We start from the raw sequence: 22,679 nt of genomic DNA, 5'->3' as shown, positions 1-22,679 counted from the left end.
ACACCAGCCTTACATGACATTCCTCCACTCCGACTTCAACCCTGACAGTCGACAGTGTGACAAATATCACCACATTTTTGGGGGAGGGAGTGTCGCCATTCAGGTAAATATACAACTCCCCCAAAAGCAAGTTAATCATTGGCTTCTATATATCTGAAAATACACGTATACAGATAGTAAATAGTTGGGGGCGGTCGACGGCAATAATCCATTTCTGCAGACAAATATCAACAAATAGAAGTAGTTTATAACAACAGTTTAAGTGAGATTGCTGAAAACTAGAAGACTTGTAAATCTTTTTTTTTCTCTCCCCCAAGCATGCACGTGATTGTAGAAGCAGTGTTGTTAAAGTGCACTCCGCATTGTAGTGGGCTGCAAACTGCAAACCCCGGCAACATAAAGCAACATTAACGAGCCTGCCAGCCAGCAGCGCTCTGCAAATATTGAAAGTGTGTGTGTTTACGTGTGTGTGCGCGCGCGCGCGCTCCAGCCGCGGCAGTGGTTTTACAGTAGCATGGCAGACTGCAGTAAATACAGTGTTGAAGAGGCGGGGTTTGACATCTCAGCTCTGAAAACATCTCTAATCCAGTATTTCAGGTGCCGAAGTCGACCATTGCTCAGTACCGCCGTCACCGCGCGCCACGGCACGAGCTGCAGCAGCAGAAACCGGAGCGTGCAGCGCGAGCGGACGAAGGCGGCTGCGTGTGTGTGTTCGGAGTGGAAATACGGAGAGAGAGGTGGGAAAACAAACTAAACCCAGTAATAAAAGACAACAGAGGGGGAAGTTTTCAAGTGAGGAAACCGCACTGTTTATTTAATTTTATTAATATTTTTTTTTTACTTTAAAGCGTGGACCTTTGAGAAACGCCTTTTATTAAACGGCGGCTCCTTCGCGGCGTCTCACCCGAAACTCAACCACAAACACTTCCAACTCTTGTTTTGTTTTGTTTTTTTGTCTTTCCTGGATATTACCAGACAACACCGGGCTGTCACTGTCTCAGAGGTGAGTGGCGTCTCTGGTTAAAGTTTGATCCAAGTAAAGTTGAGGAGGGGGGAAAGTTTGATGTTTTATTTTGCGGCGGTACGTGAAGCGGAAATGTGTGTGTGTGTGTTTACCTGGAGCTCAGGTAAAGCAGGTAGGCCTGGCGTTAGCTCCAGTTAGCACACTTTGTTAAGTTGCACAATGGGTCGTCGGGGTGCTTTAAAACAACTTGGAAAAACACTCGTTCTGTCACATTCGGGACGCTATCTCGTGTAGTTGTGTCGGTGTTTACCTCTCTTACTCTTTCCTGCCGTCGTCTTGTTGCTCCCAGCTTAGCTCTGCGTGGAACAATGAATGTGTCGCTTTGTCATTAAATATTAAAATGTGTCGCAAACTAACACGACCGAGGTTGTGACGTGTAAACGACTCTTCTCATGTTTATCTCCAGAGAACTCCTTTTCCCCTTATAGGAAGAACCTACACTTTTATGTAAACATGCCTCTTCAATTATAAAATACCTGCTGTTTTTTGTCATATAAACATGTAGAGATGAGCATGCAGCGAACTGCTGTGTTTTCTTATGTTTTGGTGTGGGCTGAAGAGGTTTCACGTTGTATTTCTACACGTTCGGTTCACAGGATCTCATTCATAACTTATGGCATATACTTGTCCCTCTGCACTTGGTGAACTGCAGTGAGAGGGACCCCCTGATGAGGATGATGATGATGAGGAAGCAGTGAGATCATTGCACACACACACTCATTCTTTATGTTGACAGTTCCTCCCGCAGTAACACCATCTCCGTCAGGACTGAGATGGCGAAATAAATAGGACGGCATGTTGGAGAACCAGTTTTGACACAAGGCCTTCGCTCACCTTCTTTGTTGAAGGAAGAGTGCACTATGAGGTGTGCTTACTTTTAGTAGATGTTGCTTCACATTAAGACCCAACCTGAGGGGTTAACCACTTCAGATTTCAGTTGAATTTTGTTAGTGATGATCATACTTAATATTTTCTTGGCAAGCTGCTGTTATGTGTGAGGGCATAAAGGAAGTAATTGTAAAAGCTAAGAGGAGGATGTTATATTTCAATCAGACCCTATTCAACGTGGGATCCTGGAACTCTGCTTTTGTTCCTCCTTTTCCTCTGCTGGACGTGGTAAGAAATAAAGGGTGACTCAGCGTGGTGTGGGTGACCTGTTCAGTTTCACAGGGTTGACCGTGTGCTGGAAAGCAGCAAGCCTTTGAGCAGGAAGCCCACAAAGGAAACGACTGCTGCATTGTTGCCCGGAGGCTTCAACCACGTCTGGGGGGAATTTAAACAGTCAAGTTTCACTAGTTATTTTAGGGTTGTAACATATGGGGTCACACTTTCTTGCTCCTTCTTGGACGTGCGGCGACTGCTTGTGTGTTTACTGAGGCTCAACTCCCCGGCTACTTGAAATTAACAGATTGACGGGAGAATTGAGGAATGCTATGTGTTAAATATTGATAAAATCTGAATAGTGTGTGTACACTGGGGTACAAATGAGTAAAATAAATATGCTATTTCTCCAGTAACCATATGAGTCAGACTTCCTAAAAGTCTGGATGACTGCATGTGAAATGGAGAAGACCCAGGGCTAAATTAAGATGTGGACGGTCTCTGTTATTATTCGTTATTATTCGTTGTCATTGTCGCTGAGGCTCACAGACTCCTTTAACTCCAGTAGTGGATAACTCAACACTGAAGTAAAAGGTACACCTTGCACTAGGAATAGTGCAGCTTCAGAAAGTGCAATTTATAACCTCAAACTCAACACAATCTCTTACCTTGCTCAGCAGTTTTATTCCATTCATTACAATATTTTCCTTTTTTGCTTTTTCCCCAAACCACAGGATGAATAATACCCTGGACATTTTCAGATGTGGCTAATGAATCACAAACCCAATAAAAGTTTAAAGGTTAAAAGCTGTTCTTACAACATTTATTTTCTCCATTACTTAAGCAGCAATCTACTCTAATTTTGCGTGGCATGTAATTGTGCTGTCATCAGTTCTCGCACATGTGTGGTTAAGGGTAAATTGAAATCTCTGTGTGGGCTTTTTTTTTTTTTTTTTTTTTCAGAAGAGGTGTGAACTGGGTAGAAATAGTTTTTATTTTTTTTTTCAGTCTTACAATAGCGATTACTCAGCCCTGCTCTGGAGTCACTTGTGTTAAGAGTTTTACTTTAATAAAATATGTTATGACGGAGGGAATGCACTGTTCGGTTGCCCTTTGGAACATAGTCTCCAGTGAGGAAAGCCATTCGCTCAGAGTGAACGAGGGAAAACTCTCAGCTGTCATAGGTGTCTCCTGCACCAGCTTGCTGAAAGGATATTGATCTGCATTGAGAAACACGAGGCTGAGAAGCTGTGCAGAGGCTGTTCCAGCTGGTTGTTGAGTCATGTGGCATCACAGCAAAAGTTGATTAAGACTTCATTTAAAGTGTGTCACCCACGCACAAGTGGTTGGGAACACAGTGTTTAGATAGTTTAATACTTTCATTATTAAAGTGGGAACCTCAAATCAATTCCACCAAAAGCCTCTTTATAAATATCAAGCACTTCTCCCGTCTTTGTGTCGCTCTTATGACATTTTTCTATTTTCGCATCTTAAACACGTTGAATTAGAGTGACTCAATTTACCACAGACTGATTCATCAGCAGCTCTTGGCATTACCATATCAAGGAGATCAATCGAATCATTCTTAATGAGGCTATCCATCAACAGGTCACTAATAGATAAATTATAGCCGTGGACTCCCCAGGCCCTTCACACCAAATTTACCCACATTTTACTGATTCGCTGGGTTTGTCAGAGCTGCTGATGTTCCACACGCTCACGCTCTGGTGTAGTATTCACATTTTCCACATGACAAAGAAAAAAAAAAAAAAAAAAAAAAAAAGTGAGTCCACCCTGGACGTTGCCTGACAAATTTGAGCAATCGTTTGTTTACAAAGGAAGACTGGACTTCCTGCAGCGGTGCTCATGAAAAGTGAAATTGCTTCTTTTGTTTGGCCTCTGCTTTGAGCTGTGTTCCATGCAGAGACAGTTTTCTTAATGCAATGAGAGCCATAGTTTTGTTTCATAATTTAATTCATGAAACAATGTTTTTGTTACTGTCACATTTTCCAATAGTTTTCTGTCCGTTAGGACATAATTAACTTAATACTATTGGCAAAGTGGTAATGTAATTAAAATGCTATTATACTCATATTTAATTCATTTAGTCTTTTGCCCTCATTGAACATTGCATTTATTTATGTGTGTGTGTTTTTTTTCCTGTTAGATTTTGTTTTTGTATTTTTGCTATTTAAGATACTAGTGCCATGATGTCAACTCAAAATATTGCTGACTTAATTTTGCTTTTATGAAACACTTGTTGTACACACACACACACACACACACACACACACACACACACACACACACACACACACACACACACACACACACACACACACACACACACACATGCATATATAGCATTTATACCTATTTGATTTGGGTTGTGTGGGGTCTGAGCTTATCCCTTCAAAATGAGAAGGCCTTGAGTGGTTTGCATGTTATGTCTGTGCTTGTGAGGCTTTGCTCTGGGAAGTTGACCTTTCTCATGCAAGTTGAAGGCATGTTTGTTCATGTAACTGGTGTGGTGACTCTCAAATGTATAGGGGTGGTTGCTGTGTGTCTCCCTGTGTTAGCCCTATGTCGGATTGAAGTTTTTTTTCAGTGGTACGCCCTGCCATTTGGCATCAGCTTTGACAGAAACGCTCAATCTTAGGTTAAGTTCACAGTGAAGTTTTTCAACTCAGATCCAGGACGATCCATCCATCCATCCATTTTCTCCCGCTTTTCCGTTTCTGGGTCGCGGGGGTGGCAGTCTGAGCACTGTCGCCCAGATCACATTGCACTGATTAAGAACCTTTCCTGCAGGTGGTGAGCCCACGGGAAAGGACGATACATATCGGGTGTTTTTCAAAGCCTTGCACTGTGAACAGCCATGTCACTTTTCATCTGATTGTACTATGATATTGAAGTGAGCCAGGCCTCAATAGCTGACCTTTGGTGAAGCCCTGTCCCCGAATTCAATACAAACTAATAGCGTTCAACTACCAACTGCCCGCACTCGGAAAAACACTGTCAGCTCCGTGGAGCAGCATTACAGCTGGTGACACTTTTGTTGTTTTCTGGGCTATTTAAGTCAATTTAGATGTGAAAATGGTCAAACGACGTGCCTGTGTGACATGCAACAGCGATGGGAGGTATCCTGAAAGGATAAACAACGGGGGTTTGTTTCATCCCATTTCCCAAAGCTAAACAAAACATGGACAAAAGTCTCCTGTGGATTAACCTGAGGCAGACCACACAAAATCAACTCAACAACTATAAACAAGGATGTGTACATTTGTTCCAAAGTAAAGCAATGTGTTGTATAATCTTAGCAATCTAATCATATGGAATCGATCACATAAGCGAGCCACCTAGCTTACTTGATGTCCGCTGCTGATATCAATGTTGAATGCTAATAAAGTAATCTAGGTGGCAAGCAGTAATGCTGTCTCGCGCCTGTTGTGTGTTTTCTACACTGACAGCTGCCATGTAAACGTGCAGTCAGCTGCGGCGGCTTGTCCGAGTTAGCAACAGTAACTTGGTGGGGGCGGGGCTTAGCCGAAGGTCAATTCAGCACCAGAGTAGGCACAATGAAACTACATCACTGTCTTCATTTTGTGTACAGAAGAAACGGTTCAGCAGTCATCCGTGAGGGAAATGTTGTGATCTTTCACACTTCATAAATAAAGGATTCAAGTAATATAAAAAACAAGCACTCGATAGCACCAAATGTTACATCAAGTTCAACCATCTCATGCTTTTCTGTGTATTATTCTTGGAGCCACCTATATAAGCGTGGTCTGATATTTCTGCCTCTACCTTTCATTGTCCGATGGGAGTGGCTCACTGTTGTACTCTTTATCTCTTTGAATATTTTATTTGGCTGCGGTTGTGACCTAATTTCCTCTTATCTCATTTCACATGTACACTGTCAGTGTTGTAGGCCATTGAACTCTGCTTTATTTGTGTGCAAGCTTGTGGTTGAACTGAGCAACTTGGCGTCATCCGAGCTGTTAGTTATCAAAGGTCGCCACCGTTGGATTTATTTTACTTGCCTTACTTGTAAAACTTGATAGTTTCTGAACAAAGAAAGGAGTATTAAGACATGAGTTTTTTATGACTATCTTATCATGAAGTTAGGGGTGAATTTGTCTAAACTTGTTGATATCCTCTCAAGCAAATCTAAATGATTGTGAGGAAAATAGTGCCACTTACCACTTGAAACAGAACGGATGGAGCCGTCTTGACTTACATGGGACAATCACGTAAACTTGGCTCCTGGACAATGTTGTCACCGGCACGCTGAGTAATATCCTCTTTGGTTTATACACAAGAAAGCTGATATTTCATGTGGCTGCATTTAGTTGAAATTGATTATGAGGGATCTGTTTTCAGTTTTTGGGAATAGGTCAGCGGTATATGAAATACTGGAAGAATGTGGGCGGGGCCACCCGTGCACACAATGTGCATTTTTGTGGTCACACTTCCATCGGTGTTCATGCTCACAGGTTAGGCCTTAACCCCTTTTGGAGCCAGTTGGTGTCTAAAAACTAAGCACATGTCCTGCAGCGTAGACACTACATGGTCTCTGTCACATGATAGGTGTCATGTCTCATCTGTTTGTGTTTTTTTCTTAGCTTGGAAGGAAGGGAAGCTTTTCTCTGCAGTGTTGTTATTCCATCCAAAAATATTAGTAGAGGTGTTTAGTTTTAATCCGTGTAAAATGTTGATACACTTTCTCCCTTAACAACACAGCATGATCTTTTAAATTCTCACATCATTCCTGGTTTGGAGTCAGCATGTGGCTGTTTTGCTCAGACAGAAGGATGGAGGAGCATAACTGAGGCTGGCAGTTTTTCAGATGGACCACTGTAATGCAATAAAAGTTCTGGGACCAGAAAGGCAGAGCTGTATTTACTCTTGCTGCTGTCAGCAGTGTCACAATAAGAAACATGCCCTGGCTTCATTGTCCAGGCTTCCAGACTGACAGTGAATGATGTGGACATGAAGAGGTGTAGCGTTGGGTTCGGGTTAGATGTTTGTCTTAAACTGGACTCGATGGATCAGATGAAATCAAAGTTTTCAAAGGTAGAATAATACCCAGATAATGTGATTGAAAGTCAATCTGCTCCTGCATGTATACCGAGGCGTCCTATTGCGACAGAACAAGGTGTTCTGCACGTCAGTTCGAGCTCTAAGCCAAACAACACGTCAAAAGGTAAACAGGAGCTCAAACAGAATATGACTATTGACTATTATTGCGGTCTTATAGCATTTCTAGTTGTCCTACAACACAAACATTGACAAACTAAAATAAACTCACATCACAACCTACTGCCGCACGGCAACGTCATTTCAACAATACATTGAATACACCCATTTTTTTTGTGATGAAAACCTTGTAATTGTGCAATATGATAAACATGAGTCACACAGATACTTCAATCACATGCCGATACGTTACCTCAAGATGTGAACAATGTGAGAAACGGCTAACATATCAGGATGTCTGATGCCATCCCTAAAGGTGAGCTGTGTAGTTTCATAGCAATTGGGAAACTAATCTGTTAACAACAGCTCTTGAGCAATCCCCACCTTAAGTGATTGCTCTGGAACTCTTTTGCTTTGGATGCAGACGCTGGGGTGTGAGCGTGTTTAGCTGAGTCATGTGAGGTTGCATGCAAATACTAAATCTCAGGTTGTTTCATCAACCTGCTGGAAATTGTTGCACGAGGGATTCCTGAAATGCTTGGACGTCGGTGTTGGTGAACAGGTTTGCCTGAAACTTCGTGTAGAGACGTTTCATTGTCTGTGCTAAGTAGGGCAATGTTTGTTTACTTTAAGGCTGTTCTTTTAGGTGTTGGGAAAATAAGAGCATGAATCATTGTTGCATATTGGTGCTGGGCTGTAATTGTAGTTGACACTAAAAGCTCTGTTTACCATTTACAATGGCATGAAATAATAACAATGACAATTCCTTATGGGTTGTGTCTATATGAGCCATGCGGGGCCTTCACTAATGTAATAACTGAGTCACGGCTCCCACTGACCCACTCAGCGCAAACACATTCATCCATCAAACCTCAACCTGGCTTTCACGATGCACAATGCGCATTCAGAGCCGATGTGGTTGGCGTTCCCCGCTATGAAGCTGCATGCGCTGCAAGTTTCCTAAATTGAATTGCATCTTCAGTGATTTTTGTGATGTCCTCAAGTGCTCAATCCACAATACAAAATGAGGTCAGACCACACTCGGTTTGCTTTTGAATTTGTTAAAGAATGTCGGGGCACAAAAAAGTAAAGTACCATTACAATGGGATATTGTTTTAAAAAAATAAATTGAAGGTATCAATAGCTCACAAACATTTTTAGTTTATTTTGAATCATTTCAGAATCTGCTACTCTTTTTGTTTTGACGCATCGCTGCAAATTTGAAATATAGGTCAATGAGTGAATTGATCTTTCTTGAAGTTTCATGTCAACAAATCCACAAACAAATGAATATAGCAATAACTGACAAATATATTAACTGGAAATGGCTGGCCTTCAGTAAAGCTTATGAAAAATTTGAGAATGTATTGCCTGCATCAATATCTTGATGTAGTAAAGATTTCAAGCAGTAGTCTCTGTAGCTACTAGCTAATCTCTTAAAGTGAAGCAATTTAAAAGAAATATAATTTGAATGGCTTTGGTGTAGCAATTGTGGTAATTTTTTTACATTTATTTTCCTCCTGGAATAATCTGTTTGTCACAAGCTGTTAGTTTATGAAAATAATGTGTCTGACTGTTAATGTGCAGCCGAAGTTAGAGCTGTCTTGACCTTAGCACGCCTCTGGAGCAAAGTGTGTTTATAAAAGTTAATGTATAAGCTTCCTTGGCATTCCAGTTTGACTTTAAAGCAGAAAAATAAAGTCTGAACTGTACGGTGTGCTTGGATTTTCTGTGTTATTTTAGAATCAACTGATCATTTTATAATCTGACGGCAATTGTGTTGAACGTCCCAGAAAAGCAGTTAAATTTACCCACTTAACAAACTGCAGCTGATAATGAGCTTGATGATGTCTTCGAAAGTTTATTTAATCTCCTTCTCTCCTTCTCTTCCACAGCCTGGCCATGATATAACGTCACTATGTGGGAACTTCTCAAAGGGACGAGCAGCTGAAGAGTTTCCGAACAACATTATTACACCAAGTTCTGCAATGTCTTCTAAAGCTGTGATGAAGGTTTCTGCATCAGTCCTCCAGGATGATTGAGACACGTTTCCCCTCGGTGAAAATCCATCACACCAGGATGCTGATATTTGAAGACCTGCTGAAGCAAACGCGTGGATTCTAATTTGCTTTGGCTTTTAATTGTCATTCGTCTTTTGTGACCTGTAGTATTTATTTTGACAAGTAGTATCCAAAAGGAGAAGGACCTTCTTTGTGAGCGGCAGAAATAGACTAGAAGCCCATGTGTAACAGGGCAGCTGCTGCAGCTTGTGGAATAACCTAGCCTCGGACTGTTGGGGAGTCACTCCTTCAGGGGCCCGGGGATCTGATCCCACCAACAAGCTGCCCTGTCATCGGACTATCCCACTTACGCATCTAAAGGCAGACTCCACTATCCAATGGCATGGGCCAAGTTCTTCAGGAAGCCGGGGGGCAATCTGGGGAAATCGTACCAGCCGGGGAGCATGCTGTCTCTGGCCCCTACAAAGGGACTGCTGAACGAGCCGGGCCAGAACAGCTGCTTCCTCAACAGTGCCGTGCAGGTAAAGTCTGTCCTCCTGTGCTTTGTTGATCCTATCAGTTTGTGTTGGGGTTGAAAGAAGGCGTCAACGTGACAATCGCTCTTTCCAGAAACATTAAATATTTCAAGTGACACTAAAGTCGGCACAACATGTTCCACCCTCCTAAATATGACCTCCATGCATTTTAAAAAATCCAAAGCTTAGTCACTCTCTAAATTTATCAGGGCTTTCCAGAAATTTTCTCAATGTGCTGGAAGGCTGCTTTTGCCTTGTGTGGTATCGACCGCTGAGTTAGTTCTCCAATCCCACAGTGAGGTCAGCCGCGGAGACAGTGACTCACAGGGTGAGACAACCGATGAGCTTGTTGAAGATGATCATTACCATCGGCTTTGTTTCTGTGGGGGAGCTATTCCTCTCGCTCACTTTTTTTTTTTTTTTTCCTATCACGACCTTGCCAAATTTATTCTATGGCCTAAATGCAATAAAAGACCCAAGGATATTCAAGTTTTCTTACATAATAAAATATCTCGCACTTCAGAACAACATTCTTCTGATCCTAATTCTTCTTTTTAAATGAGAAATATAATTAGCATTTACTTTTATTGTGCTATAATTGGATATGACTTTGCTCCATAGATTTAGCCTGTAGCATACTGTCAGTCTGAAGGCCTTTCTGTCTCTTGTGTAGGTACTATGGCATCTGGACATCTTCAGACGCAGCTTGAGGCAGCTACCAGGACACTTCTGTCTGGGGGAGTCATGCATTTTTTGTGCATTAAAGGTAGAGCGCACTCATTATTCTCACATATATATAATAATGTGTGGTTCCAGTTGGACGTGTGACTCCTGTATTGAGCAATACAAAGTGTCTTTATCAGACTTGAATCCTCCTCCCGCCCCAAGTGCCAACTTCTTTCTCTCTCGTTCAGGGCATTTTCTCCCAGTTCCAGCACAGCCGTGAGCGCGCCCTGCCCTCGGACAACCTGCGTCACGCTTTGGCGGAGACCTTTAAGGACGAGCAGCGCTTCCAGCTGGGCTTCATGGATGATGCCGCAGAGTGCTTTGTAAGTTCCTGTGGCAACTCGAGCATCTTGAGGGAGGGAGACTCGCGTACGGAGAGGGGATGTGTGCATGCCATGTGCGTTACCCTGCGACACAGTTGGGGTAATGCACTGCAACAAACTGTTTGGCGAGGTCACTGAAAGAGCTTCTGTCCCTCTCATCAACCCCTGCCACACTGGTGCTAAATATCATCATGACAGGTTATATAAGCACCAGAGTTTCGCCTGAACCTCTGTGCTTTGTGCAGCGGTATTATTTTGCAACATTTCTCTGCTTTTTAAAAGTCAACTCCATGCATCCTGTATTGTTTTTAGAGTATCCGTTCCAGTTGTCCTGCACTCTTTGACACAAACATTTGTTTGGTCAGATTTCCTCTTCCTGACTACAGGGTCACTGTCAAGTATTTTGCTTGTAGTTAAAATTTAACTGCAGTCATCAAATAGAAAACAGATTTTGTAACACTGTTTGCCTCTTATTTTATGCATTTTCTGAAAATAGCTGTGGTCAGAAGCATTTTGTTTTGAAGTTGCCCATTCCTCTGTCACAGTTTTGTGGCATAAATCATACTATAATTCTGACACAATTATAGATAAATGTCTAATTATAGCCGTTTTTTCCAAGTGATAGCATTGATGAATGAATGGTTTATTTCGGTTACAGTGCAAAAGTTGAATTTTATGCAATTAGTTCATACGTGCTTAAAAGTTCACGCGCACATGTTTTTCTGTTTTCGTTTCTTTTCTTTTCGTTCTTTTAACAATATCAGTAGCCAAAATGGGAATAGGCTGAAGCCGAGGCTTTTTGCCTATCCCTTAAAAACCCATAAAGTTACCCAGACTAGTTTTGGATGTAACAACCTTATTTTTAAGATTATATTTGTATAAACATTTCAACACTATATCTCAGTAGAAGACGCAATAATTAGCTGCACATGAATCTTTTTGTTTCTGTTTTTAAAACTAAAGCAATTGATAAAAGACATACAACAGTAGCTGCATTTACATTAAAATCTTTTTGTCAATCTGATTAAAATCTTTCAGATTATACATGCATGTCTATATACAGCAAGAATATCATGCGATGCAGCCACAGGATTAATCTCATGGAATTAGTTAAATGAATCACTATTACCAAATTATTATCATTCATCTGTTTAGATTTCTCCTGCATCTGCCCCTTGTGTGTTGCCACTGTCATTTTTCTGTGTCAAGTGACACATGATGATGTTGCCAACATACCCACAGACCTCCAACAATTGTTTACATCTCAATTTCAGTGGAATGGGGCCAATCTAAGCCATGTCATTTTTAGCAGATCAACATTAAAATCGGATCACTCATGGTCTATGTTACTGCATATACCGGAAAGGCTCTAGTTGATCCACATATGCCGTATCTTCCTAGTTAAAGTAGGTCATTTTTGTCATTCTTTGAAACCACATTCAAATGGCACAGATGCATCCTGATCTCTTTATCACAGAGTCCATCCTTATCCACTTCCTAAATTCAATTACAGTCATGGATAAACACAATTTAGGATATAATGTCTCCGTAGCATAAATAATGCAGAGATTACTGCAGTCTTAATCCAACGTTGACACATGTCAGCCAAATGCATTTTAGTTTCACGTAAGACTTTTCTTCATTCCTCATTATCAGTTCCTGCCTCAGAGCAGTGAGGATAGCTCCTTCAATAGAAACCTTTTAGGCTGCTTCACGTTGAAACACTTTGATCGTATTGAGTAGAATTTAAATAGATTGAGTGGCCTTCCACAAATCTCACAGGAATTTGCTTGAGTGAGGTCCCCCTGGAAAAAAGTAATATAAAACAATCTCGTATATGAGCCTCATTCAGTTCTGCTAACATGTTTGCACTTTCAGAGTATTCAAGGCTTTGCAGTAGCAACTCAGTAACTGGCAGAGTCAAGCTTAAAACTCCTGAATGATGTCTTTAGAGGTTTTTAGAGTATATTTGTATATTTTCTTTCTTATCATTGCATCTTGTGCCAAGAAATCTGGTTAGACAGAAAAGCATGTCTAGAATATGATTGTACCACTGCCATGCTTTACGTCTGGCATGTTGTTCCTCAGCAGGAAGTTCTACACTGTCCTTCATAACAGTGGCCAAGCCATTATGTTCTCGTTTCATCAAGCAAGAGAGCATTTTCCTAAAAGTAATGTCTTTTGTAGTTGTAGCTTGTTATGCCAGTGTGGGGCATGCTTTACTGTTTCCTCCGGCATCCTCACATGGCCTTTCGCTGAGATTTTGGGATTAATTTTCACAATTTGCAAAAAAAAGCACATGTGTTTCTGGGATGCAAAACCTCAAACCTGCAAAGTAAAGTTCCATGAAAGGAAAAGCTACTTTTTCCTTCTTTATCTGAGAAATTACCTCATACAAAAACTTGGCAATTACCTTTCACGTCTCAGAGTGAGGCTGACGTGCCAAAGTTTCTGTCTTTTATGGACAGCCTTAATTCTTTATCCCACGCGGATCTTTGCCCTTGAGCGTTGACCATGTAATGCTTTGGCAGCACTTTGCTGGTGGAGAATTTATGTGAGGAGTTAGCCAGTGTCAGATTAACAGGCTGTGAAGTTGAGCCTGAAACCTTTGCAGGCCTACCTTGCAGCCTTAATATTTTATAAACTCACAAGCACAGCAAACATAAGGGTGCCACAACAAAGTGTTGTTTGTTCTTTAATTGTGCTCCTTCTGCTGTTCGGTTTACGCGACTCCTAAAACCAAAGTCTTTTTGTATAACGCCCTATTAGTCAGCAGTTTTGTTTAATATATTTGTGTTAGAGTTGCAATATCAAAGCTGCATGTCTTCACAGCAAATGTGGAAATGCTTTGCTCCACACCTGATCTGTCTCGTGTTGTGTCACAGGAAAATATTCTGGAAAGGATACACCTGCACATTGTGCCTGAAGAGACAGATGCCTGCACTTCAAAGTCCTGCATCACTCATCAAAAGTTTGCTATGACGCTATACGAGCAGGTCAGTAAGAGGACAGACGGCGTTTACATTCAGAAGAGGTGTTTGTTTCATTGCTTCCTTTTTTTGCTACAGGTGTTTCAGTACAGTTATTATTTGTGCTTGTTCAGCGTGTACAGTGGTGTGTGAACAAGCTGCACACACACTGGGAAGTGTTTGGGTTAAGCAACACACACACACACACACACACACACACACACACACACACACACACACACACACACACACACACACACACACACACACACACACACACACACACACACACACACACACACACACACACACACACACACACACACAGGTACATGAATCACTGTCTGGGACAATCGAAATCTAATCCGTCATGTTTTGATACCGGGTTGCCCCCAGTGGAATATGAAGGGTGTTTCTGGTCAGATCCCACATTGCAGCAGCAGCACCAGATAAATCACAGATGGTGTACACATAAATTCCATCACAGCACACGCACGCACGCACACACACGTACTCAATGCCCTGTGGTTGTGATGCTATCTGTCCCAAACCAGTTCTGTCTCTAAATCAAACTGATAATACAAATTTGAACTAAATCCCTCGGGCTCACTGTCAGTAGATTTTTTTCCACTTAAACTTCATTACTCCCAATCCGACATCAGTCATCAAGGCCTAAATGATTATTGCCATAGTAAGAGATTGATCATTTGTGAAATCTAATTGTATGCCCCATAATTCCATTTGTGTAGGTGTCATACAAATATATGATTGAGCCCACAGTTTAGTAATGCAAGAACAATGACAAAACAACCGTGTTCGTTCAATACAAAGCAAATTCTCAGCAAGCAATAGAAATGTATTATAAAAATAAAGTTTGAATAGTTTAAATAGACCAAACTTCTTTACTACCATGGTTTTGCAGACCAAATGTTATCAGAAATCAGTAGATGATTCATTTGAACGAGGCTCTTTCATGTTCATTTGAATGGATGTATTGTAATTACACATTGAAGCACGTTTACACATGCACTAATGATTATTATTACAGCCGCTTTAAAATATTATGAGTTGCTCTTTAAATCGACATGCCAGTGTGGTAAATGGCCATTTAGGAGTGCTTTCATATTGTCCCCCATTGTGACCGAGTCCCTGTTTCTCCCGCTTTTTGCAGTATGTGTGCCGTAGCTGTGGGGCATCCTCCGACCCACTGCCGTTTACAGAGCTGGTGCATTATGTCTCCACCACCGCACTCCGGTACGCCACCGACAGCATGAAACCTCTCCGCTTCCTTTTTGTTGCCTGTCTCCACTGTTGATGTCTCTTTGTGCGTTATCTCGGGGTCATGACTCAAGTTTCTGCTGTCATTTTTACATGCAGCACTTTCTTTTTCTCTCAACCTAAAAACTTTAATCCTTATTCGCTGCTGTCTACCTCCTCTTGTGGCAACTTTCTGCTGACAATGTGTCTCTCACACTGTGACTTTCTAGTCAACAGATTCAGCTTCAGCACAAAGATGAGTCTTTCGGGGAACTTTTACAAGCAGCAAGTACAATTGGAGACCTACGTAATTGCCCAGTAAGAACTCTTTAAACAGATTTTTATCAGATGTTTATTTGTGGACTTTTAAGAGCGTTTGCTCGGACTGCATTTTTAAGGCATTTTAAAACTTTTTTGTCATGCTTGGTTTTTGTGGAGGGAACTGAGCATCTTTAAAAATACATTTGAATGTAAAAAATCTAAACTAAAGAATGGCAATGATGTAAGAACAAAAAACAAGGGCATTGCAAACGAGCACAATAAGACACAACAGTTGCTTTTAATTTGAATTTTTATCAATAGCCCATTTGGGCAGCCCAGTGTGTTTATTTTCAGTGGTTTTTGAAGTTGTGGTCATTCCCTGCATCTTTTGTTTTCCTAGAGCAACTGTGGCCAGAGGATAAAGATCAGACGTGTCCTCATGAACTCCCCAGAAATAGTTACGATTGGCTTTGTGTGGGACTCGGACCAGTCAGACCTCACCGAGGATGTGATCCGCTCACTGGGGCCTCATCTCAGTCTCTCAACGGTGAGTTCGCCGGTGCTACACAAACATTATTTATTTTCAACCTCCTCTCATCAGGGTATTGAAAAACCTGATGAAATTTGTCAGTGTTATAGTTGGTTTGTTCATGCTATTGTTGCAAACAGCTCATCTCTCCCCTGCTGTTGTTATCGAGCCAGTTTATTTTGGTGCAATCGAACATATGCGGGAAATAAAGTGGGGATTTATTTGTCTGTAAGTCGGGGCGGTTGCGTAAGCAGTCAACGCCCAATGCCCAGTTGGCCCACGCGACTGATCAAAAAGCCCCTGTTGGCCTTGGTCAGCTTGTCACAAAGCCCCTCCCCTCATCTGTTGGCGCCGGAGTGTGTGTGTGTGTGTGTGTGTGTTTTCTGTTTGTGTGTGTATGTGTTTATGCCTGTCCAACACATTTGTCAAACACCGCTTTTGTTTTTGTATTCGCACATTCTTAAAGGCCAGTTTACAGAGCCATGATGTGTTGATTATTTTCCCTCATAGAAATGCATCATCCTGTAAATGTAGCTATTCTTTTCTCTTTCACACTGAACTCTTCCGACACATAATTTATTGCACGATCCCCACTCGCATGTTGACAGCCAGTTTCTATAGAGATGCACTTCATAAAGAAAAATCATTTGCGTTGTTTGGGTCAGGACATGCTTATACATACCACTCATTACATAACTTACGGCAGCATTCACTCCGTTGATTTGACAGCTCCCTCTTGCGTATTTGCAAAGCACACAATCCAGAGAATTTTGTCGAACGCATCCTCCCACCAGTGTGCCACAAAGATCTTTATTCACAGGGGACCGTTTCATGTGACTTTATTGGGTGTTAAACGGAGTACTCCACCCCCGTCATTTGCTTTGAAATCAGTTGTTTGAGAAGAGTGAGAGGGAGACAGAGAACCGGCTGTTGCGGGAAACACGGGAGGAACAAACCTGCGATTGTTCAACACTTTCTCTATATCGTTGTAATGTGGGAGGGAAAAATGCCGCTGTGTGTTATGATAAGGAAAAGCCTTGTTGTGCTGTAGCTGGGATGTCAAAGCCTGCTGAGATTGCACCAATTCAAACCATCCCAGATTCGTACTGAATGTCAAATCAATGCTGGTTCATTATCCACCACCTTAATCTATAAACGGAGCGAATGATACCTCTAGCTATCAACACCACTCACTTACCTTCCCTCTTACTGTAGCCTTGATTTCAATGAAACGTATGTGTGTGTGTTTGCAGCTCTTCTACAGAGTGACAGATGAACATGCCAAAAAGGGAGAGCTGCAGTTGGTGGGGATGATCTGCTACTCCAGCCGCCACTACTGTGCCTTCGCCTTCCATACCAAATCCTCCAAATGGGTCTTTTTTGACGACGCAACAGTGAAAGAGGTAAGAAAGTGCCCACTGGTGTTGAAATTATTACTTGGCTAATCACTCAGTTAATTGACTCTGTTCTAATGGTTGAAGCCGGTGCCAGACATCCACTTTTTCTGCTACTTAAAGGTGTAGGTTCTTTTTTTCTTTTTTCTTTTTTTTCCCCCCAAAGTTGAATTGAATTTTGGAACAAGCATTTTCAATTTTAGAACCTTGTATTAAAAACAAACAAAAAAACCCAACCTTTATTTAAATGCCAAGCAATGATAATAGATTTTAAAAATATCTGGTTTTACTAACTGTTTATGGAGCATCTTGTAATTGAAAAGGACTCTGAAATGAAATTAGGCTCTTCTAACTATCCACAGTGCTTGTATCAAGTTATTATTGTGCAAACAAGCTGTTAAAAATGTTATAAATATGCCATTGTCAGCTGATGAAACATGTTCAGTTTTATCAGCAACAGCAAAGAATAACGATGTTCAATCTGTTGTCTCCATCACCGAGTCTCTTTATCGTTCAATAAGGGCCACATCGATTGCACTTCATGAGCCTGTGGTTTGATGAGCCTTTATTGCACTGAAGAGTCAGCCACCCCACCCCCCAATCATCCCCATCCCCATCTCTATCTCCATCTCCACTCCCCCTGCACATCCACAACCACAAAATGCTGCAGCAGTGTTTTCTCTCCTGAACAATGAAGATGCAAAATAGTCTGCACGTTCACGGTAGCTCCTTAATATAACCATTCATTCTTTTTTTTTTTTTGCCCCACGTTATATCACATTTATATTTATAGTGTGCAAATGCCAGCATACATTTTATTTTTTTTTGTCTTGTGTGGTGCAGTGTCTGGCTGGCTGGCTGGCTTTGTATCAATCCATCAACAGCTTGTGCTGTGTGTGCAACCCCTCCCTCCTCAGATGGAGCAGCTACAGTGCTCAGCCGCCTGCCAAGCCCATACCTGGATCGAAACTTGCCAGCATTTCTGTGACTCCCCAAGTCCCTGCCTCTAAATGACTTCTGCAGTGTAGCCCACGCGCTGTTTTCATGGTGTTGTTTTGGACAAAATTTTAAACACAGACTTGTTGGTACTGCTTATCGACTGGTGGGTGGCCATCATTTTCTTGTGATGGATCACATGACGGACACATTATCCTGATTAGAAGATTTCATTCTGAACCATTGCACCACTGGTAATAATATAGGAGACAGAGATGAATAGGTTTAACCAAGATGAGCAAATTAAAGATGTTTTACAAACTTGTTTTAACAACCTCAGGTAGTGTTCATGTCGGAGGGTTTAAATTTTAGGTTTTAAAGCAAGTTTATAAAAGATCTTTAATTAGAGGAAAATACTTCATGGGGTTAAAAGACTTATCCTTCTTTGTAAAGCCAGATGTTGGGAGCAGTACTTACTGTACTCTTGTCATATCTTTAACCTCACAGATCAAAAGAACAATCTATCTGCTGCATTTAGTTTTGTCTCGCCTCATTTTATTGCTATGGTTCTTATTTTTCTTTCTCATCCACACCTACTTTCTCCTTCCTCTGGAGTAAGAGGAGGACTTCTTACTTCGTAATTTGCTTAATTAAGGAGCACACAAGCATCTGTTAGCCTGCAGCTTGCCTTTGTGGTGAGAGGCAAATCTGTTATATTCACTCACAAATTAAAAGATGGACAATAAAGGGAGAGCTTTAGTCTTAAAGCTGCAATTGAATTTCCGAGATGTCAAACTTCATGTGTTGTACTTTGGTTTCAACCTTGGTTTGTGAGGTTAGCTTATTAGTTTTAATTTTGAAGCATATTTCTCTTACAAAAGTAAATAAAAAGAAAATTTTGTAACCCATAGTCAGCATGGTGTCCTCAACTGAATTGGAACATTCATCCATCAGTGACAAGTTACATCCGAGACAGGTCACCAGCCCTCCTCAGGGCAAACACAGAAACAGTGTGTTTGGACTCTGGAAGAAAATCCTAGTTCCTGGAGATAAGTATCGTAAAAGTGCAGAAGCTCTTTTTCGAATGGCTCCCATACTCTAATCTCACTGGACGGTGATAACCCGTGACAAGTTATCGCAGACAAGTGAGACGGGTGCTTGTACCATTTTGTAAACATGTAACAAAGCCTTTCCTTGTGTTCTTTCCTGTAGATCGGCTCGAGATGGAAAGATGTGGTCAGTAAATGTATTAAAGGTCACTTCCAGCCTCTTCTGCTTTTTTACACAAAACCTGATGGGAGCGCCATCACCACAGATGATGCCTCAAGACAAAATAGCAGTCCGTCCCACACAAAGACGCCCCTCAATGGAGAAAGTAAAGGTATGACTTGTCCTGTCAGGGTGTATGAGTTTTGGTTCTACATATGGGCACATTCATTAATCTGAATGCTTGCTGTGGGGCAAGACCTGTAATCAAAATACTTTTGGCCTTTCATTACTTTAATCACATCACAAGCTTTCGATCTGTTTTCAATTGTGTGTGTGCGCGCGTGCGTGCGTGAGCGTGTGAGATAAAGCCAGGTTTTCGGAACTGTTGGCGAGTTGAATTGATTTCATCAGTCATCTCTTATTCTCCAAACATTCTGTATGAAATTGCCATTTGGATGTATAGAGTGAAGCGTTTATTTTAGTGAGATGAAGTGTGACTTCTTTATTTTATTATCTTTCGGTCCATTTCATTCTGGGGTTTTATCGTCTGACAAATACCAAACATTATTTTATGGAAATTTGACACTTCACTTGGAACAAAGTTTCATTTCATTGCCAGGATAAAAAAAAAATATTGGTGATATAATGCATGACTTGTTTGCTTCCTCCTTCTGCATGCATTCAGTGAATCAAAATCCAAAAAACATCTCCAAGGAAAAAGAGCCTTTTATTTTTCTCATATGTATAAAACCTAATATTTTTATTGCTGTTGCTGTCAGGCACTAATAAAAAAAAATGTTGATAAGAACAGCTGAATATCTCTGCTCCTGGGATTATATATCCCTGGATTTGTGTGGTTGGGGAGGTTTTTATCCCTTTTAAAGATCCTCCTCCAGCTCTGCATGCTGGCCGAGCCCCAGGTCCAAGCTGCAGCAGCCGCTCACTGCCCATCAGAGCTGACAGGGTTCCCGACTAAACTGGATGATACTCAAAAAAATCACGATGAACACTGTGTGGATTTTGCCATTTCAATTTTCATTCTTCTTTTCGATTGCAGTCTGTTTATTTACCAGTATTTAGTTGGTTTTTTTTCTGTGACTTAAGTCAAAAGTGAGTTTGTGATAGCGGAGGACAATCCTGCAATACCTAAGCTTGAGAGACTTCCTGCTTCACTTTTCCCTGTAGGCCTTGAGTCTCCGGTTTCAGCCCCAAAGAAGCTGGAACTCACCAGAGAAAATCTGAATGCTCTGCTGGGACAAGACCAACACAAGAAGAGCTCTTCGACCTTGAGCCGGGGCAGTGCTCAGACCGGTGGAGGACGGGGACCAGGTGAGGGAAAGACTATGTACATATATTTGAATGGAACAACAGGTTGAAGACAACCTTACAGAAGTTCTAAAGTTTGGTAAAGTATTCATATTTGTTTCCACTGAAATAGAAAAATAACATTAGTCAGATTAGTCGTAGGAGTTCAAATGTATGTGGTTGTTGACTACTTTTTGCCGTGAACAAAAAAAAAGCTCTGCATGAGTCATGCACTTTTTTAACCTTGAAAGATGCTTAATTTGTAAATATTTTTGTCCTTGGAGGCTGGTGACGAGCACAGATCTGGCATAACAACAAGAGAAAGATGGATAATTAAATGTCTCGGGCTGTAAAACTAAATCTGTTACTAGTACAGAAGGGATTAGGGACCCTCGTTGCGGAGTCAGGTCACAAAGAGCTGCCAAATACTTAAGCAGAGAGGAGAATGTGAATAGAGATGCAGTGCTGTGAAGATGGGTGAATACTTAAACATGTACTGTCTGGTGATGACAAAGCTGTGAGCATCCTTGAATGAGGTTTCCTTAATCTGTAGTGTGTAACAGGGAGGCTGCAATAAGTGAAAAGTCAGCAGTTGTTCACAGCAAAGCCAAATCTGTGTGATTAAGTTCTGGTTTATCATATCGTGAGGCGTCACATCAAGTATGTGCTTGCCTAGAGACAATACAGTCAAGCCTCCATAATGCCATCTTCCTACCCTGCTGTCTTCCCTGCATATATAGTAGAAAATCCGCCGTATACGTCAGCACAATGTTGTGCTGCAAAGTTCAGCCCCTTCTACACGCTCAGCAGCTGCTCGGTGCCTTGGGGTTGCTGGGGACAGTCAGAAATCGGTAACAAGGAAAAGGATGTAGTGATAATATATATATATATGTTACACTGGGTTAAAAATAATTTTAATGGTGTCGGCAATGGTGGAAATCCCCACCTGAATCAGCAAGGCTCTAAATATTTTTTTAAAAGGTCAGCATGAATGATATACTGCCAATCTGGCTCTTTAGTAGTTAGAGGATGTGTCAAATTCCTGAAGTCTTTTGTGCTTTTTTTTTTTTCTTTTTTCTTTTTTTAAACACCGAAGTGAAAATTGGAACCAACGATCCCAGGAGTCGCCTCAGGGAAATTTCTCGGGAAGTTGCCCAGAGAGTTGGAGAAGTGCGGGGGATGCATCCAACCAGAAGAGAGCCTGATAGGAGCGGTCAACGGAGGCTGGAGTCACGCTACAGAGGTTGGTAGCAGAAGCATATTGTGTGGATCCATGGAAGGAGACAGCACATACACATGGGAATTGTCAGGCATTATGATACAAAAGGCTATCCCTTCACTTCCCCCCGGCCCTTATGTAACCCTCGGTTTGGGAGCAATGTGTCAGAAAGGGGATTAAGTCCTGACGTCTGTTCGAGTCTGCCTTGATCCCCCTCTCTCTTTATCATAGTCTGAGCCATTGGTTCTTCTCTTTGTGGTCAATATTAACAAATACAGCACAAACAAAGCAGATCAAACCAACATTGCGATGAATACTGGACTAGTTAATTGAACCTGGAAATAAAATCCCCAATTCAAAGTCTTTCATGTTGTAGCCCTCACAAATTCAGTGTGTTCTTTTTAATCAGTGCACAGATAGATTTGTTCCATTTCTTTCTTCTTCAGTACATTACTTTCAATTAGATCCCAGTAAGGAGATTAGCGAGCATCAAATCCACCGTGTTAGTGGCAGTAATTTGTTTTAGTACACAGCTTTGATTATCAACATATGCAGCAAGATAAAAGGGGCCAGTGTCACTGTTCAGATGAATGGTAAGGCTAAATGGGATACTACAGTAAGTAGTGTAAATCAGAAACAAAGCTTAAGCAACTCTGCTGCTTACGTCAAATTGTGAGATAAGCCTGCGGTA

At 41.4% G+C, this 22,679-nt stretch overlaps 1 protein-coding gene across 3 annotated transcripts in view; it reads left to right on the top strand.

Annotated features, from left to right (window-relative positions):
- Positions 1-668: 668 nt before the first annotated feature.
- usp53a (ubiquitin specific peptidase 53a) overlaps positions 669-22,679 on the top strand; it is a 32,497-nt gene continuing 10,486 nt past the window's right edge. Inside the window, exons 1-13 of one of the 3 annotated variants that reach the window (XM_080486524.1) lie at positions 669-737; positions 849-1,003; positions 9,220-9,866; positions 10,534-10,626; positions 10,775-10,909; positions 13,795-13,905; positions 15,050-15,132; positions 15,366-15,453; positions 15,797-15,943; positions 17,179-17,328; positions 19,468-19,636; positions 20,650-20,793; positions 21,866-22,012. In XM_080486524.1, the coding sequence (XP_080342650.1) occupies positions 9,723-9,866; positions 10,534-10,626; positions 10,775-10,909; positions 13,795-13,905; positions 15,050-15,132; positions 15,366-15,453; positions 15,797-15,943; positions 17,179-17,328; positions 19,468-19,636; positions 20,650-20,793; positions 21,866-22,012 (1,411 nt within the window). In that variant the 5' untranslated portion in view covers positions 669-737; positions 849-1,003; positions 9,220-9,722. Of the gene's footprint in view, positions 1,004-9,219; positions 9,867-10,533; positions 10,627-10,774; positions 10,910-13,794; positions 13,906-15,049; positions 15,133-15,365; positions 15,454-15,796; positions 15,944-17,178; positions 17,329-19,467; positions 19,637-20,649; positions 20,794-21,865; positions 22,013-22,679 lie in introns of all 3 variants that reach the window. The other 2 variants (XM_080486525.1, XM_080486526.1) reach the window with 2 other exon arrangements.

The sequence above is a fragment of the Lipophrys pholis genome (assembly GCF_963383615.2).
Source record: "Lipophrys pholis genome assembly, chromosome: 18".
NCBI lineage: Eukaryota > Metazoa > Chordata > Actinopteri > Blenniiformes > Blenniidae > Lipophrys > Lipophrys pholis.
The sequence above is the reverse complement of the archived record's forward strand: the minus strand, read 5'-3'. Positions and strand labels throughout refer to the sequence as shown.